The sequence below is a fragment of the Schistocerca cancellata genome, chromosome 6 (assembly GCF_023864275.1).
Source record: "Schistocerca cancellata isolate TAMUIC-IGC-003103 chromosome 6, iqSchCanc2.1, whole genome shotgun sequence".
Classification (NCBI taxonomy): domain Eukaryota; kingdom Metazoa; phylum Arthropoda; class Insecta; order Orthoptera; family Acrididae; genus Schistocerca; species Schistocerca cancellata.
The window spans coordinates 107136010-107155050 of NC_064631.1; the positions used below are offsets into that span (position 1 = coordinate 107136010).

The window sequence follows — 19041 nt, forward strand, 5'->3', positions numbered from 1 at the left end:
TTATTCGTGAGGACGACGGTTCAATCCCGCGTCCGGCCATCCTGATTTAGGTTTTCCGTGATTTCCCTAAATCGCTCCAGGCAAATGCCGGGATGGTTCCTTTGAAAGGGCACGGCCGACTTCCTTTCCCATCCTTCCCTAATCCGATGAGACCGATGACCTCGCTGTTTGGTCTCTTCCCCCCAAACAACCAACCAACCATAATGATTGATTACTAAGACTAGTCGCCGAAGTGGCGTCCATTTGAAAGACTTGCACCAGGCTCGTGAGTAGAATAAAATGGAAAGAATTTTTTTACTTAAAATGTTTTCGCCAAACTAGTCTGTTAACCGTTCTTTTTTTTCACTATCGCACGGAGAATGGTCTGTCTGTTTATTGTGGATAGCCACAAGTTTAACCACTAAGTTCCGCTTTGTAAAGATAGAGCTCCGACAATGTCGCGGTGTATTGGTCGCGATAGGCCTCGAAACTCAGTTGTTGGCAGTATAGGTACCACCTCAAATATTTGCCGGGCCGGATACCGGGGATGTCCGGCCAGCTAACGCGGGCCGGTCTCGGCCCGCGGGTGTAGTTTGGAGACCCCTGGTCTAAGGCGCTGCAGCCCAGTTTTTACAGATCGTCCAACAGTACCTCACTGCAATGTTTCATTGGTTGAGGACAAAAAAATGGTTCAAATGGCTCTGAGCACTATGGGACTTAACATCTGTGCTCATCAGTCCCCTAGAACTTAGAACTACTTAAACCTAACTAAACTAAGGACATCACACACATCCATGCCCGAGGCAGGATTCGAACCTGCGACCGTAGCGGTCACGCGGTTCCAAACTGGAGCGCCTAGAACCGCACGGCCACACCGGCTGGCGGTTGAGGACATCTGGTAGCATGGCCTTCTCAGCTACTGAACCTGAATCAGTTGGATTTCTGGCTATGGGGACATTTAAAGGCATTTGTGTGTACCCCCACCCCATCAATTATGTTACAGGGGCATGAAACCAATGAATGAGACGCATTCCAAATGGAGCTGGGTATATTTGGAGGATGGCGTGGTCCTCTGTGATGAAGGACTGACGGATGTGTCAGGGTGCTTGGTAATCACCTGCAGCACTGTCTATTATGTCTACTTCTGCATAAGAGACAGATGGGAATAAGTGGACAGCTTGGTATATATCTCAACAGGTATTGGTTCCCAGACATATTGTTACAGGAACTTTTCTTCTAGTTTGGCCAATACTACCTGTTGCAGGAATATTTGACCCTGTTTTTTAAGCACCCTGTACGAAACAGGCTGATCCTTAGGGGCTTGCGACTACTAGGATTTCTGCTTAGCTGGTGAGCGTATTTACGTTGAATGGGGCACGACTTTTACTTATCCTTATGTTTGGGCCTCAGTGAGCGCTAAACACTGAGACGATTCACAGCACCATCATTAATTGGCATGGACTCTCTGTTTTCAGGATGCGATTCGCCACGTGGTTAGCGATTTGTACAGTGGTGGCTCTGGCGTCAGCTGCCACGGAAGCGGCCAACATCTTGGCTGTCACGTCGTTTCCCGGTCCCAGCCACTTCGTCATGTTCCGCCGTCTCTTCAAAGAGCTGGTGTCCAGGGGCCACAACCTCACAGTCGTCAGCTATTTCCCCCTGAAATCACCGCTGGAGAACTATACCGACATAAGCCTCGAAGGCAACTTCGGAGACCCGCGGGATAATGTAAGTAACCATTTTTAACTCAGCTTGACGTTCAGGCACAGAACTGAAATCGCGTACACGCAGCGCCTCTTCCCGCTTCTGGCTACTTGGAGTATGGCTGTTGCTGTATACGCAGTGAGAACAAGCTGCCAGAATCTAGCTGGAAAAACTTTTCCGGCGCTGCCAAGCTGCCAGATTCGCTCATGCGCATAGCAGAGGTAGAGGGGTGGGGGGTGGCGGACACTTCAAATTAGATGTTTCGTTGCCCCTCCCGCCAGAGGTTCGAGACCCCCTTGGGCATGGGTGTGGGTGTTGTTCTTAGAATAAGTTAGTTTAAGTTAGTGAAAGTAGTGTGTAAGTCTAGGGACCGATGACCTAAGCAGTTTGGTCCCTTAGAAATTCACACACATTTGAACAAATCACATGTTTATCCACCACTATGTGCGGAAATCTAACCAGATATGGGACGAGAAACGCTTAAAAGTAGCAATCTGACAGCTGCTTAAACGAACCTATAACAAGGAGAAAGCTTGTATTATTAAAGTTACAATACAATTACTTGATAGTCACAGTTCACGCGTGGGAGCTGGTTTCCTCCAATCAGAGTACTCAACGGCACGCCCAATCCGTTCGCCATTGGCAAACTGCCACAACCAGTCAATTTGCTTCAAATTCCTTGGGCGGCTTGCTTTCGCTGATGTGTCTGCAACCCGAATCATAGGTCTGGCAGTTTTATTTCGTATTTCATCGCACATGATAACCACACACACACACACACACACACACACACACACACACACACACACACACACACACACACACACACACGAGACTGCTACGGTCGCAGGTTCGAATCCTGCCTCGGCGTGGATGTGTGTGATGTCCTTAGGTTAGTTAGGTTTAAGTAGTTCTAAGTTCTAGGGGACTGATGGCCTCAGATGTTAAATCCCATAGTGCTCAGAGCCATTTGAACCATTTGAACACACACACACACACACACACACACACACACACACATAACGATGCTCACGTTTCATACACCAACCACTACTGGATTCTTCCGTACAAGGCGCGTTTCAGCGTAGTTATCATAATCACAGAGATCGGCAAACATTAGATAAGTTAAACACGGAACTACGTGAATTCAAATTTTTGAAGCCTGCATTTCATCGTTGCGACTGGGTAATGACAGTTACAGCTATTTTAAACATTGTTGTGGCATAGTGCAATGGTTGCCGGAGAAACGGTATGTGTAGAAGATCTTACGTTCGAATCTCCTCAATGTAGTATTTTTTCTTATTTGTGAATCTGATCAAAATAGCTTGTTTGTTACTTTTATTCAATAAATTACTGTAAATATATTTTTTTATTTCTATTTCTTCGCCGCGTCATTTTCGTCATCGTACTGACTTTATTTGCTTTTATTTTTCTTCGTATCATTCGTTTTTCGTTTGGAATCTGCAACCAAATACCAACGAGGACTACTCATCGGCTGGTAACGGGGCATCTCGTGAGCAAAATTTCACGTAACCGAAGATAGCGAGAAATTACAGTTTGCTTTTATCACTGAAACTGATTCTTTTCTGTCTTCAGTTTGCTCTTAGACGTTAGCTTTAATCGCCGCGAACCGCTGACTGTCGACCGCTCCTTTCTCGGATACGCTGCACATCGCGAGGCCGTGGTTAGCTCAGGACATGAGTGTCAATCCAGGGCTGCAATCGCGTCGTCTGCCGCAGTTTAATTATTAGCCACTCAAAATCAGCTGTAGACAGAGCATCTAGCATTGTCGACATACCTCGCGGTGGCCACTTCGAACGGTGTTCCATGTTACACGTTAACAGCATTTGTAAAGTCACCTGTAACCGAGCGGAAGCCAGCAGACGATGTCGCAACATCCTAGCGGCAATGACAGACGTCAGACCTCAACTGTCGAGGGGCATGAAAGGGAAGCAGTGGTTGGGAAGGGGGTCAGACAGGGTTGTAGCCTCTCCCCGATGTTATTCAATCTGTATATTGAGCAAGCAGTGAAGGAAACAAAAGAAAAATTCGGAGTAGGTATTAAAATCCATGGAGAAGAAATAAAAACTTTGAGGTTCGCCGATGACATTGTAATTCTGTCAGAGACAGCAAAGGACTTGGAAGAGCAGTTGAACGGAATGCATGGTGTCTTGAAGGGAGGATATAAGATGAACATCAACAAAAGCAAAACGAGGATAATGGAATGTAGTCGAATTAAGTCGACTGATGCTGAGGGAATTAGATTAGGAAATGAGACACTTAGAGTAGTAGATGAGTTTTGCTGTTCGGGGAGAAAAACAACTGATAATGGTCGAAGTAGAGAGGATATAAAATGTAGACTGTCAATGGCAAGGAAAGAGTTTCTGAAGAACAGAAATTTGTTAACTTCGAGTATAGATTTAAGTGTCAGGAAGTCATTTCTGAAAGTACTTGTATGAAGTGTAGCCATGTATGGAAGTGAAACATCGGCGACAAATAGTTAGGACAAGAAGAGAATAGAAGCTTTCGAAATGTAGTGCTACAGAAGAATGCTGAAGGTTAGGTGGGTAGATCACGTAAATAATGAGGAGGTTTGAATAGGATTGGAGAGAAGAGAAGTTTGTGGCACAACTTGACTAGAAGAAGGGATCGGTTGGTAGGACATATTATGAGGCATCAAGGGATCACAAATTTAGCATTGGAGGGCAGCGTGGAGGGTAAAAATCGTAGAGGGAGACCAAGAGATGAATACACTAAGCAGATTCAAAAGAATGTAGGTTGCAGTAGGTACTGGGAGATGAAGGAGCTTGCACAGGATAGAGTAGCATGGAGAGCTGCATCAAACCAGTCTCAGGACTGAAGACCACAACAACAACATATGTTCCGTCGATGTTTTCCTAGTTGTTGGCTTTTGTAAACAGTGGGTTACGTAAATTAAATCAGTAAAACACTAAACGCTTAGGAATAATAGTGTAACAGACAAGAAAGTTAAAAGTTTTGTTTTGTTTTAGAAATGCACTTTCCGCAAATTCACTGTTTTTAATTTATTTAGTTTTCTTTCCTTCTTTGCTACTATTTTCGAGGTCACCGCCCTGTTCTGAAGCAACCATGTAGCAAACAGTATAGAAAGAGTGAGTCACATCACAAAGATTCAAATCTGGGGTACTTAGATTGTAACAGCATTATACTGCTCTAGTTTACGCGGAGTGTTCGATAAGTAATGTGACATTTTCGTCTTAGCAAATATCGGTTGAAAAATGAGGAATTTGTTGTGGGACATCGTCCAATATTCCCGCTTCAGCTCCTATAGTGTCATGAAGTGCCGATAGGTGGCAGCACTAGATGTTGCCTTTAAAATGGCGTTTTTTTATAATAATTGTCTGAAAATAAAAAATTAAAACTTTTCCCTCGAGGGAAGACTTTTTTTCTTTTCTTTTCTTTTTTTTCTTTTTTTGTTTTTTTTTATGCTACCCTTTTTTTTAATAAAGAAAGAAAATTACCTCTTCCACTTCAGGCGTTCGCCCCTATCACCCATACTACCCCCAAAAACCTATCTAGCCTAAAAACAAAAACAAAGCTAGTGCCACCGTCGGTAACAGAGGTCCATTCCAAGCAGAGAACTGTCATTGAGTTTCTTCTGGCGAAAAGCTAGATTACTGCAGATATTCAAACAGGCTTGCAGAATGTCTGCAGACATGGAAGAGAACAAAAGCACCGTGAGTCGTTGGGTAGGACATCTGTCATCGTCGCAACAAGGTCGTGCAAACCTGTTTGATCTCCCAAGTGCTCCCTGGCCACACACAACTGTGACTCCTGCAGTGTTGGACTGTGCAGACACCACAAACACACACCTCGCTCCTCAACTGGACACCTCTGTTGGCAGTGCTGACACACTCGTCCACCAGTTGGGGTACTCTAATATGTGCGCTCGCTATGTTCCTCGCCGCCTAAGAGAAGACCATAAAGAGTTTTGATCTGTTTGGCTCAGTGAAGGATGCACTCCACGAGAAACAGTACGTGAAAGATAGGGAGGCTACTGATGCAGCAAGATGTTGGCTATGACAACAACCATCAGAGTTGTACCGTGCGGGCATAAAGGCCCTCCAGTAATGTGACATAAGGCCGTCGCATTGAACGGAGAATATGTTGAAAAATGGGTTCTGTAGCTAAACGAGTGGGAAATAACATGATGTATTGGAATCCTAAATAAAACCAACCTGCTTCCAGAAAAAAAAATGTTTTGCATTACTTATTGAACACACCTCATATTTAACAGATAATCGAAGTCTGTTTCGTTGACAAGTAGCCATCTAATCCGAAAGCCAATAGTTCAACTTTGTCATGGAACACTCAAGTTCCAATGGTTGATCAGGTATACTGTCATGGCTTTGCGCTGAGGCAGGAGTCGTAATTTACGCTATGTATTCCAACAAAACGCTGTTGGCAGACTGAGTGACAGTGAGACTATAAATAGAAATGAGATGATGGTCCTTCTGTCGCCATAATTCAGTCATGCATGTCCAAGGGCTACACGCCCTCTCAAATAACAAAGGGATGATGTTATTGAATACGATGAAGTGCAATGAGTAAGAAACTGGCACATGTGAGGGAAATCAAATGAAAACCATAAGGGTGTAATAAAACAAACGAAAGATAGCGTCAGTAGCCTATAGATTCCTGAGCATCTTCCTAAAAGCGTTCTGTGAGTGTGAGAGCTGACTTCTGTCATCATTGTCATTTTGTGTAAAGCTTTTCTGGGTATGTGAACAGACCAATACGTTGTCTAATAGATCAGAATTCTGGTCTCTTTTGCAAATGGTCATTCGTTATATATGTGTGTATGTCTGACATCTCCTCCCAAACCTCTGTATCATTTCAACCAAATTTGACACAGAAACAACAGGTCTCCTGAAGATCAGCACTACGGGGCTCATAACCTCCCAGCTACATTAGGTGCAGAGATATAGGCAAAAACGTGTTTTTTCAGCCCCTGGTATAAGCTTTCCTGCATTACAGACGTGTAGTGTGGGAACAGTATTAGCCTGCCAAACAACCTGCTTTGCAGGGCAACCTACCTGTCAGGTGCAAGAAAAGGTTTTCTGGGCCCTGACATGTAGAAAAAAATGGTTCAAATGGCTCTGAGCACTATGGGACTTGACATCTATGGTCATCAGTCCCCTAGAACTTAGAACTACTTAAACCTAACTAACCTAAGGACATCACACAACACCCAGTCATCACAAGGCAGGGAAATTCCCTGACCCCGCTGGGAATCGAACCCGGGAACCCGGGCGTGGGAAGCGAGAACGCTACCGCACGACCACGAGCTGCGGACCCCTGACATGTAGACTGCCCTGCATGAAATGTATGTTGTGCTGAGTGCTTTATGGACCTGTTTTGTATGGCACCCTGTTTATCAGGAACACATTAATGATTCTAAAGCCCCTGATGTGTTGCCTGCCCTCCTTGACAGCCTACATGGATGGAGACGGGTTTATGTGAATAGAGGAGGAGGGGATGGCTGAAGGAGGGGAGGAGGAAATGGACAGAGGTAGGGGAGTAGAGGGAGATTCATGAAGCATGTGCATGGTGGATAGATGGTGAGCAGGTGGGAAAGAGGGGAAGGCAGAGATGAAAGAGAGAGGGGAGGAGGGTATCGTCAGAGGGCAAGACACGATTAGAAAGAGCGGCTGGAGGAATGGACAAAGAGGAAGAGATGAAGTGACAGAGAGAATGACGAGGAGTAGATAGACAAATAGAGGTGGGAGGACGGGGTGGACAGACAGAGCAAGGAAGAGGTGCACACTGAGGGGGGAGGGGGCGTGTTCAACATATAAGTCGAACGCATACGCAGGGAAAGCTGGAGGGAAAAGGGTAGTTAATACGTAAATCTGAAGAAGACCACTTGCAACAATGCCTGAAACACAGGTCTACAAAATAACGTGGTGAGGCGGTCACGTATTGGTAACAGTTTTAGTGAGACACACAGTATATTAGAGCACTGCAGGCACATGCCTGATCCACGCGGTGTTCATTCGGCTGCCATACGTGAGAGAGAGGACAACTTTGCATAACTTGAGGAAGACGCCAAAGACGACATACTACCTTGCCCAATGACACAGCTCGCGAAACTCAAGAGGACATGCAGAGAACAAGAAGCTGCAGTGTGTTCAATCAGTATGCTCTTCTGCTACACATTATGCTACGTTGTCACACAGATAAACGCCACACTTTCTTTGCCACGTGGATGCGGCCACGAGCCTTTCGGTACGCAGTCGGCCAGTGCTCGCCCGTCTGAAAGCGAGGAGATCGAACCGCGTGGATAGCGAGTGATGGGGGACTACTGCCACTCACGCTCTTCGCCACGCCGATGAACTGCTCCAACGTATATTCACTAGGCTACAGCACCGTCGAAATGCATGGTGTCACAGGAATTGCATAAAAGCGACTGCCGTGTTGGCAATTTGCACCAGGGAGAAGAGTATTCAGTTGCTCAGTTTCTGCGTTATCGAGGTCTGAAGCGTGTTGTAATCTACCGCAAAATGAAAGTCTAGTATGAGGATGCTTTTCTGTCACGACAACAAGTCAGGAAATGGAGTCGGAAGTTCGCACACTGTATAATACCTTGTGAAGATACGGCCATTTGTGACAGGTAAGTTTTACTCTTTTTTCTGCCGTTTCTTTCACTTTCTTATACTAACTATTCATATCTTAGATGGTTTAGCACAGCTGTATTTGGTAATAAATGTTAAAATGTAACTGCAATTTATTTCTTTTCTCTAATGAATAAAATCTGTTTTCTTATTGTTGCTTGAATATGGAAAGATTTTAAAATTTTTTGTTTATTTTGTCCACTTTTGTAAAATTATATGTGATGTGAAAAGCTGCTAAGTAAATCGTAGACATGAAAGCACAGAGAGAGATATCGAAAGTACAGTTGAGCAGCGGTATAGTGTGAGGGAGTGTTAGTGTGTGTGGTAATATGGCGGCCAGACGAGGGTTGTTGATTTGAAATGCAAAAATTTTCCTAGACAGTGAATTGTGTAATATTTTTGTTTTCTTAACGAACAGCCGAGTAATTGAAGCCGTAACTGTCGCGGTGAACATAACTGCAATTGTGTATCAGGTATAAGAACTGTTTTACTGCCTGTGAATTTCCCATTCAACAGTCATACGGAAACTTGACGAACGCTAATGTCGCGGTCGGAAATTATCACAAACAATATATAAAGTACTGAAACGAGAACTACGTATGTATAATAAGTAATGCTGACCTGTGGAATACCACCAACAATATACGGCCTGTTAAAAGCCACAGCGGATGACTTTGCACCTTAACCGAGAAGAGTCTTTACCAGCATCCTTCACTGCGGAAATACGACAAACGCAGTTGGTGTAATAACTTCATCTGCTACATCACAAACTACCAAAAATGTTCAAATGTGTGTGAAATCTTATGGGACTTAACTGCTAAGGTCATCAGTCCCTAAGCTTACCCACTAATTAACCTAAATTATCCGAAGGACAGACACACACACCCATGCCCGAGGGAGGACTCGAACCTCCGCCGGGACCCGCCGCACAGTCCATGACTGCAGCGCCTCAGACCGCTCGGCTAATCTCGCGCGGCCATCACAAGCTACCGTTGCCATTTCAGCACGCCGCCATGCCTCTCCAACGACGCACAGATGAACTGCATTCGCCGTGCGTTCCCCCCTGTTAAAGACCAATAGAATTCAGCAGTTCATATTGTAAATCGTTTGTTTCACTATAAATCTGTATTGTTTCTTTCCCTTTTGTTAACTTTTGCTACGTAAATAAAATTCCTGGGCGTGAACTATTACCTTTCAAGGTAGCTTTGTTGACACACAATTAGTTGTAAGTATTTTTCTTTTACTTAAGCTACCTCTTCCTTTTAAATTAATGCTGCAGAGGTTGCATATATTTTGTTTGCCTACTGAGGGAGTGTGTTACAAGCGCGTGTGCAGTGTTATTTTCAAAGTGCGTTGACATTCTTTAATGTTTGAGATGGTCGCGCGCGTAAATCGCGGCGTCCGCCATTAGTTTATGGATATCGAACAATAGAATTGAAGCTGCTAGTTCCCTTCTGGTCTAAGCTTCGCGGCGAGGGCCAACTGAATATGCCAGCTGTCAAACCACGCAGGTTATATTATATCGTACTTAGTCATGTTACCACACTTTCAAGAGTAATAACTTGGTTGCTGATGATTATATAGCATTGTACAGTATTGTATTGTATGTTAACCGGGGACCTAGAAATGACGGAGAGGCTCCGTCCCCGCCGCAATGGCCCACAACCCCACGACGACTACCGCAGTCCACTTCACCCCTCCGCCACCCCACACCGAACCACTCTTTCAGGGTTATTGTGCGGTTCGGCCCTCAGTGGACCCCACACCCACACGGAACGTCTCACACCAGACGAGTGTAACCCCTACATTTGCGTGGTAGAGTAATGGTGGTGTACGCGTACGTGGAGAACTTGTTTGAGCGGTAATCACCGACATAGTGTAGCTGAGGCGGAATAAGGGGAACCAGCCCACATTCGCTGAGGCAGTTGGAAAACCGCCTAAAAACCATCCACAGACTGGCCGGCTCACCGGACCTCCACGCAAGTCCGCCGGGCGGATTCGTGTCGGGGACCAGGCGCTCCTTCCCAATCTGGAAAGCCGTGCGTTTTTTTTTCTAATTTATTTAGCCTATTTGTTTATTTTTATATATTTGTTGAGGTCACATAGGACGCCCTCCAGGCGAAAAGCAATTATGTGTAATTACCATCAATAACAAACAAAATAAAAAGGGAATTATAAAATTTAAAGAAAACGCCCTCCTGGCAGAACAAACAAAATGGCATCCGCGTCCCACCATCTTGTGGGTAGTCAGTAGGCAGTCAGGCATGTTCCAGGCACGTCTTCACGAAGAATATTGCATTTGCCGATACATTGGATCGAGTCCTGGTATTACACAATCTCACTGAAATCTCATACCTGCGACTCACCAGCTGCAGGGGGGATCGAAGGCACTACTCAAAAAGTTGGCATAGTACTGACGGTATTGCGGATGGTGCACAAGAAAAGTAAAGCGATCTTGCAGGAACGTACAAAAATGAAGAAGACTCTTATCACCTTGATGGAACAAATAAGAGATCGAGAGGTCTTTTATCCAGATCACAGCATTGGTCGTATTCCATTGGGAACCGGATATGTAGTGAACTGAACCCACTTTTCAGCTGTATGACTAATCACCTTTCCATATGGGCGGAATGCAGATACCACTACCTCTGAAGGCACCTCGAAAGGGAGTTCAAATACACGTATCGTCCGCAGTCCAAGTCCCGCGTGTTCCACAGTTACGTCACCGATGTGTCCATCAGAGTGACGGAACTTAAGACCACTTCGAGTTGCACTCAGAATTTTGTCATATATATCTTCGTTAACCAATTTCACGTATACTACACTGCTCACTATAGAGAGGTGGATGCCAACAAGATCGTTGTAATCAATCTTCACGTCATCTCTGATAAACTATTCGATTTCCAGTGCTTTTGGTCGGGCATATTCAGGTGCAAAGCTAATCTTCAGTGTCGATTTTCTGTGGGCATAAGCCATTCTATGTCGAAGGAAACATAGCGAGCGAAGACGGCATAATCATGTAAACAACTCCGCGAGCGATCTGCGTGGCGAGGACGTTAACAAGACGTTCGTGCCGCTAGCGTGCCGAAAGGCTACTGCGTTAGACCGAACGGCTAACCGGGCGGACTTGCTGATGATTAAAAGAATAAGTGAACAGATATGATTATGTAGTCCAGTTCTATAGCTTTCGTGAGATAAGTAATAGAATTGTGCGATATGCATATTTCAGTGACTAGATTGAATCCCATTCTCCACTTCCATACAACTCTTCTAGGGCGAAATAAGCATACATCAACTCAGTTATTTCTGACAAAACCTCGTATAAATACACGGCCTATAATCTCGCGGAGTACATCCTTGAGAACAGTTTTCTCCACAACTTGTGGACGATGGTACTCCCTTAGATCAGGCAAGTCGCGTTGTGAAACCACATAACAATGCACCCACTGAATACATGGTGACTAAAAACTGTGATATTCAGCCTATGTTAATACACTAAAGAATATACAGAGTGCTTATAACTAAACTCTCACTACTTGAGCCAGGGCAGACGGAAAACTATTTAGGCCTACAGTACGGGTACAAAACTAAACAGGAATGATGCTCACATTTCCGTTGTTAGTGTAGTTTGTGTCATGATTTGCCGCTAGGCACCGGTACTGGTACATCGACGTAAGATTGAAACACAAGCATCGTTGTGCATTACAATTGCAGATTGTAGTCAGCATGGATCGCGATGAGACCAGGGCTTTACTCTTAAAGATGTGTTATAAAAAAAAAATTAAAAAAAAACAGTAATAATGCTGCTGCTTTTCGCGCGTATCGACGCATTACGGAAATACTATCTGCACCGGGTATTGAAGGACATGATTCGGACATTCGAATTAACTGACAATTTGGGAACTGCTGGTGGGAGATGACGACGGCCAATTGCGCAATCAATTGTAGAAGAAGTTCCTGTTCCCACGGCTGAGACAAGGGACGCTAACGCACGTCGGAGGCTGAAGATGAGCATAGCGAGAGAGGTATCCAGCATCCCACCAGAGGGCAATCTCCAGCGCGATTCCAGGCTGTCGTGGATGCAGATGGTCGTCACATTGAGCAACGTTTGTAACTTGGAAAGTAAATATGGTACGCAACTGACAAATGATACCCAGTCGTTTGGAGACTAAAATGTGTTTCTTTCAATGGTTTATTCGCTATTTTCACTCCCCATGTCCTTATAAATATTTCCACAAAGTTTCTCGTTTTTCGTGGGGGCCCTCTCAAATAGCGAAAGATTAATTATAACCACCCTGTACATGTGAATGGTACAGCTTCCATTAGATCTCAGCAGGATAGTAGGAAAGTCAGAAGTGACAGAATAGTCCAACAACGAGATTCTGTATCACTAAAACTATTCTCAGCAGTGCCAGAAGAAGATTTCAGGTCCTTAAAATGGGAAAACAAAGAAAGGATGCACGTGATGGCACTTTAGAGGCCGCCTTCTAGCGGGCTGGAAATCCCTACATATGTGGACGACGTTGTAATCTTTGTCTGTGGTGTAATCAACGAATAAAACAATAGAAAAGGTTCGATAATAAGCTTGAATGTAATTACAGAAAGCCTAGAATAATGTATTCACATACCATTTGCTTTCCTAATGACTTCTGTTCTCGAACTGCCCTGATTTTAGTATTTAGACAGTCTTTTTGGCAGTTAACTATTATATCAAAGTAATTTTTTGTTTGGAAACGTTAAGCCCATGAATGGTTGCAAATTGTCAAAAAACGACGTGAACATGATCAGTTCCAGTCAATGATTGGTTCAGTTGGACCAGAGGACACAGTGTACTCCATATAAGCGCAGCCCACATCATTACGGAGCCGCCACCAGCTTGCACAGTACCTTGTTGACGAGTTGGACTCACGGCTTTGTGGGGTCTAAGCCACACCCGAACCCTACCATCAGCTCTTACTAACTAAAATCGGAACTAATCCGACAAGACGACGATTTTCCAGTCGTCTAGGGTCCAACCGATATGGTGACGAGCCCAGGAGAAGCACTGCAGGCAATGTCGTGCTGTTAGTAAAGCCACTCAACGTGAGACATCTGCTGCATAGTCCATTAAAACCACATTTCGCCGCACTGTCCTAGCTGATACGTTCATCGCACGTCCCGTATTGTCTGCTGCGGTTATTTCACGCAGTGCTGCTTGCCTGTTAGCACTGACAGCTCTACGCAAACGCCGCTGCTCTCGGTCGTTAAGTGAAGGCCGTCGGCCACTGCGTTGTCTGTAGTGAGAAGTAATGCCTGAAATTTGGTTTTCTCGGACCACAGTCGACACTGTGGATCTCAGATTATTAAATTTCCTAACGATTTGCGAAGTGGAACGCCACATACGCCGAACTCCATCTACCATTCCGCGTTCAAAGTGAAACGTCCCCTTAGAAAAATTTTACACGACTGTGCTTAAACTGACACACAATATTTTTGGCGCAACGCAATCTGACTTTCAAAAATCCCTGCAAAAGAATGGCCCTGACTAACATTAACCTATACGTTTCACAAATCACTTACCTCGCTACTCGAACTACTGCAATACAGCGAGCGCCCCTACTGCCAGCTAAATAAAAGATTCAAACTACTGAAGGCACTAACTACTGATAGGCATAGTTGGAAAATGAAAGATTTTGATAGAGAACAAACAACCTATATATATATATATATATATATATATATATATATATATATATATATATATATATATATATCAGTTCATGACATCCATTCTTACAAATGTACTGTTTCTGATGGACACACGTCCAGATCATCCGCTCTCAAAAAATCCGCCATCTCACTTCCCCACATCCACCACTGCTGGCGGCTCACCTCCAACTGCGCAACGCTACGAGCTGTTAACGGTCAACAGCCCAACACTACAATAGCCAGCAACAATGCAAACCAGCCACAGACTGCACACAGCACAGCCAGTGATTTTCATACAGAGCGCTACGTGGCGTTACCAATATAAAAACCTAAACAGCCTACTTACAAAAGTCTGTTAATTCTCATTGTGCGGTCTTCGTCACATCCTAAACCTTTTAACATCAATCACCTAAGTACAAACACCAATGCAATGCACTTTTATTCCTTGTGCACGCGATACTACCCCCTTCCGTATAGGTGCATATTGCTAGCCCATGACTGTTGTCATCCCAAAGTATAGGACAAAAAAATAAATTAACAACTTTATGAGGAGAGCTATGCCAGTGTTCAGCCATACTCTTTGAAAAATTATCAACATTGAAAGATAAACCTTAGTAATAAGATGGTATCAGGCCCTACATATTTAGCTACTTGAGTGTTTCAATTCCACCAGCAAAGTCAATTTTTTGCTCTTGGGTGCACGATGCAGAACATGGAACAAATCTAGGACAGGTTCTGCGGGTCAAGATAAGAAATGTGGCCCTACCTCAGCATAACCGCATGACATCGCCGAAGGTACGAATCGTCGTCTCTTTCACGGTTTCACTACCAATTTGGTTCTTCGTTGTTAGTCTAGGACAACGGTTTTTTTAAATTCTCTTACTATTGCAGTCTAGATTTACACAAAAGGTTTTGGCTACCTATGACTAATGCGTTACCCGCAGTTCCTAAATGTCAGTCCCCTTTCACTCTGGTGTTCTCGTAGTATTTTTAAAAAGTTCTTACCCCCTTCTCATGATAGATATTTTTAAGTATTTTTCCCATGTAGAAATTCTGAAGCTTCTGCTGTTATTGAAGGCTACACTGTTTTATCTTACTGACAACATTAATTTAAGGGAATGAAATAAGTTTGCAAAATTAGATGTCACGCTGGGTAATTAGATACCCCATTGGCCCATTTCCCATTCTACGTTTGGCCATGAAGATTCGGATAAAGATCCATTGCGTAATTTCTAGGGAGTCTTATCACTCGGCACAGACGAAAAGGAAAAAGGCAAAATCAGAAATGAAGTCATATAACTCGTTAATGGTCTTAATGGGCTTTTGTATTTCGGATAGTTGAAGACTGCATCGACAGCGAAATAAAAAATCAAAGTGTCCTGGTGTGGTTTCATGAAGTTTACGAGTATTTTATCAGCTTTGATTTATGGCAGTGAAAGACAGACGTTGTAACCAAAAACGTGGGGAGGTCTGCGAGACCTTGGAGGGATGAGAAAACAAAAATATGCATTATCTGATCAAAATTATCCAGGTATTATTAGTGGTCGTTAATATAGTGTCTGTCCACACTTCGCCTATATGACGGCTTGAAGACTTTCATTTAAGTGTGTGAATGCCTGTGGAGCAACGGTAGCCTGATCTTCCTCAGCAGTCAACACCAGAGAAGTTAGTGATATTGGCCCCTGAGATCTGGTGCGAAGTCAACGTTCTGTCTCATCCCACAGGCGTTCTACTGGGTTTAGATCGGAACTGCAGAGAGGGCAGCACATTTCATTAATATTATTGTCCACAAACCACTGCTTCACAGTTGTTTTATGACGGGTGCATTGTCATGCTGATACAAACAATTACCGTCTCCTAAATGCTGCTCTATTGTAGTCAGTCCACAGTGCTGTAAGATCTGTTTCTGTTCTTCCGCATTTAGTATTTGATTATGCACCATAATCGAACAACATCCTAACCACAAAAAACACCTCCATACTGTAATACCACCTACTCCTGTCCAAGCCTTTCCATCGGATTCTACATCGACATTTACATCCATACTCCGCAAGCCACCTGACGGTGTGTGGCAGAGGGTACTTTGAGTATCTCTATCGGTTCTCCCTTCTATTTCAGTCTCGTATTGTTCGTGGAAAGAAAGATTGTCGGTATGCCTCTGTGTGGGCTCTAATCCCTCTGATTTTATCCTCATGATCTCTTCGAGAGATATACGTAGGAGGGAGCAATGTACTGCTTGACTCCTCGGTGCAGGTATGTTCTCGAAACTTCAACAAAAGCCCGTACCGAGCTACTGAGCGTCTCTCCTGCAGAGTCTTCCACTGGAGTTTATCTATCATCTCCGTAACGCTCTCGCGATTACTGAATGATCCTGTAACGAAGCGCGCTGCTCTCCGTTGAACCTTCTCTATCTCTTCTATCAACCCTATCTGGTACGGATCCCACACAGCTGAGCAGTATTCAAGCAGTGGGCGAACAAGCGTACTGTAACCTACTTCCTTTGTTTTTGGATTGCATTTCCTTAGGATTCTTCCAGTGAATCTCAGCCTGGCATCTGCTTTACGAACGATCAACTTTATATGATCATTCCATTTTAAATCACTCCTAATGCCTACTCCCAGATAATTTATGCAATTAACTGCTTCCAGTTGCTGACCTGTTATATTGCAGCTAAATAATAAAGGATCTTTCTTTCTATGTATTCGCAGCACATTACACTTGTCAATTGCCATTCCCTCCACCATGCGTCAATTCGCTGCAGATCCTCCTGCATTCCAGTACAGTTTTCCATTGTTACAACCTCTCTACATACTACAGCATCATCCGCAAAAAGCCTCAGTCAACTTCCGATGTTATCCACAAGGTCATTTATATGTATTGTGAATAACAACGGTCCTACGACACTCCACTGCGGCACACCTGAAATCACTCTTACTTCGGAAGACTTCTCTCCATTGAGAATGACATGCTGCGTTCTGTTATCTAGGAACTCTACAATCGAATCACACAATTGGTCTGATAGTCCATATGCTCTTACTTTGTTCATTAAACGTCTGTGGGGAACTATGTCGAACGCCTTGCGGAAGTCAAGAAACACGGCATCTACCTGGGAACCCGTGTCTATGGCCCTCTGAGTCTCGTGAACTAATAGCGCGAACTGGGTTTCATACGAGCGTCTTCTTCGAAACCCATGCGGATTCCTACTACAGAGTAGATTTCTAGTCTGCAGCAAAGTCATTATATTGAACATAATACGTGTTCCAAAATTCTACAACTGATCGACGTTAGAGATATAGGTCTATAGTTCTGCACATCTGTTCGACTTCCCTTCTTGAAAACGGGGATGACCTGTGCCCTTTTACGCGGTACACCGCTGCAAGAAGGGCGGCAAGCTCCTTCGTGTACTCTGTGTAAAATTGGAGTGGTATCCCATCAGGTCCAGCGGCCTTTCCTCTTTTGAGCCATTTTAACTGTTTTTCTATCCCTCTATCCCTCTGTCATTGGCAAGGGATGTAGCGTAATTCGTCAGTCCAGACGCTCGTTCACAGTTACCAACCACTACAAGCGTTGCTCAACACTGACCGCTGAAATATATGGATATGAGGAACTGTTTGATCATTGTACTTCTTTCTTTTTAACTCCCTACACACAGTCATTGTGCTAGCTGGCCTGATGATAGCAGTTTGGAACTCACGAGTGGTTCCTTCTTCTGATTTCATGCAGTTTTTTTTACAACCACCCTCAGCAATGCTCGATACACCATGTCCGTCAGTACAAGTGGTATGCCTGGTTTTGATTGAGCTGTGGATGTTTCTTCGAGTTTCCACTTCACGATCAAACCAACAAAAGTCGACTTCAGGAGCTTTAACAGCGTTGAAATGCCTCTGATGGACCTGTTACCCAGGTGACATCCAACAATTAGCCCATGTTCGAAGATACTGAGCTCTCCTGCCCCACCCATTCTGCTGTTACTGACAACACAACTCCTCGCCTTCTTTTATGCTGACGAGCTAACCTCTCGCGACATCTCCAGGTCAAATCCCTATTAAGTACCTTACTGGCCAATAAAATTGCTACACCACGAAGATGACGTGCTACAGACGCGAAATTTAACCCACGGGAGGAAGATGATGTGATATGCAAATGATTAGCTTTTCAGAGCATTCACCCAAGGTTGGCGCCGGTGGCGACACCTACAACGTGCTGACATGAGGAAAGTTTCTAACCGACTTCTCATACACAAACAGCAGTTGACCGACCTTGCCTGGTGAAACGTTGTTGTGATGCCTCGTGTAAGGAGGAGAGATGTGTACCACCACGTTTCCGACTTTGATAAAGGTCGGATTGTAGCCTATCGCGATTGCGGTTTATCGTATCGCGACATTGCTGCTCGCGTTGGTCGAGATCCAATGACTGTTAGAAGAATATGGAATCCGGAATCCGTGGGTTCAGGACGGTAATACGGAACGCCGTGCTGGATCCCAACGGCCTCGTATCACTAGCAGTCGAGATGACAGGCATCTTATTCGCATGGCTGTAACGGATCGTGCAGCCACGTCTCGATCCCTGAGTCAACAGATGGGGACGTTTGCAAGACAACAACCATCTGCACGAACAGTTCGACGACGTTTGCAGCAGCATAGACTATCAGCTCGGAGACCACGGTTGAGGGAACCCTTGACGCTGCATCACAGACAATAGCGCCTGCGATGGTGTACTCGACGACGAACCTGGGTGCACGAATGGCAAAACGTCTTTTTTTCGGATGAATCCAGGTTCTGGTTATAGCATCATGATGGTCGCATCCGTGTTTGGCGACATCGCGGTGAAAGCACATTGGAAGCGTGTATTCGTCATTGCCATACTGGCGTATCACCCGACGTGATGGTATGGGGTGCCATTCGTTACACGTCTCGGTCACCACTTGTTCGCATTGACGGCAGTTTGATCAGTGGACGTTACATTTCAGATGTGTTACGACTCGTGGCTCTACTCTTCATTCGATCCCTGCGAAACC

The 19041-nt window shown here is 44.5% G+C and overlaps 1 protein-coding gene across 1 annotated transcript in view; it reads left to right on the top strand.

Annotated features, from left to right (window-relative positions):
- The window catches only part of LOC126088176 (UDP-glucosyltransferase 2-like), a 139150-nt gene that overhangs the window by 15295 nt on the left and 104814 nt on the right, over positions 1-19041 (top strand). Inside the window, exon 2 of the mRNA XM_049906300.1 lies at positions 1455-1707. Coding sequence (XP_049762257.1) covers positions 1456-1707 — 252 coding nt within the window. The 5' untranslated portion in view covers position 1455. The remainder of the gene's footprint in view (positions 1-1454; positions 1708-19041) is intronic.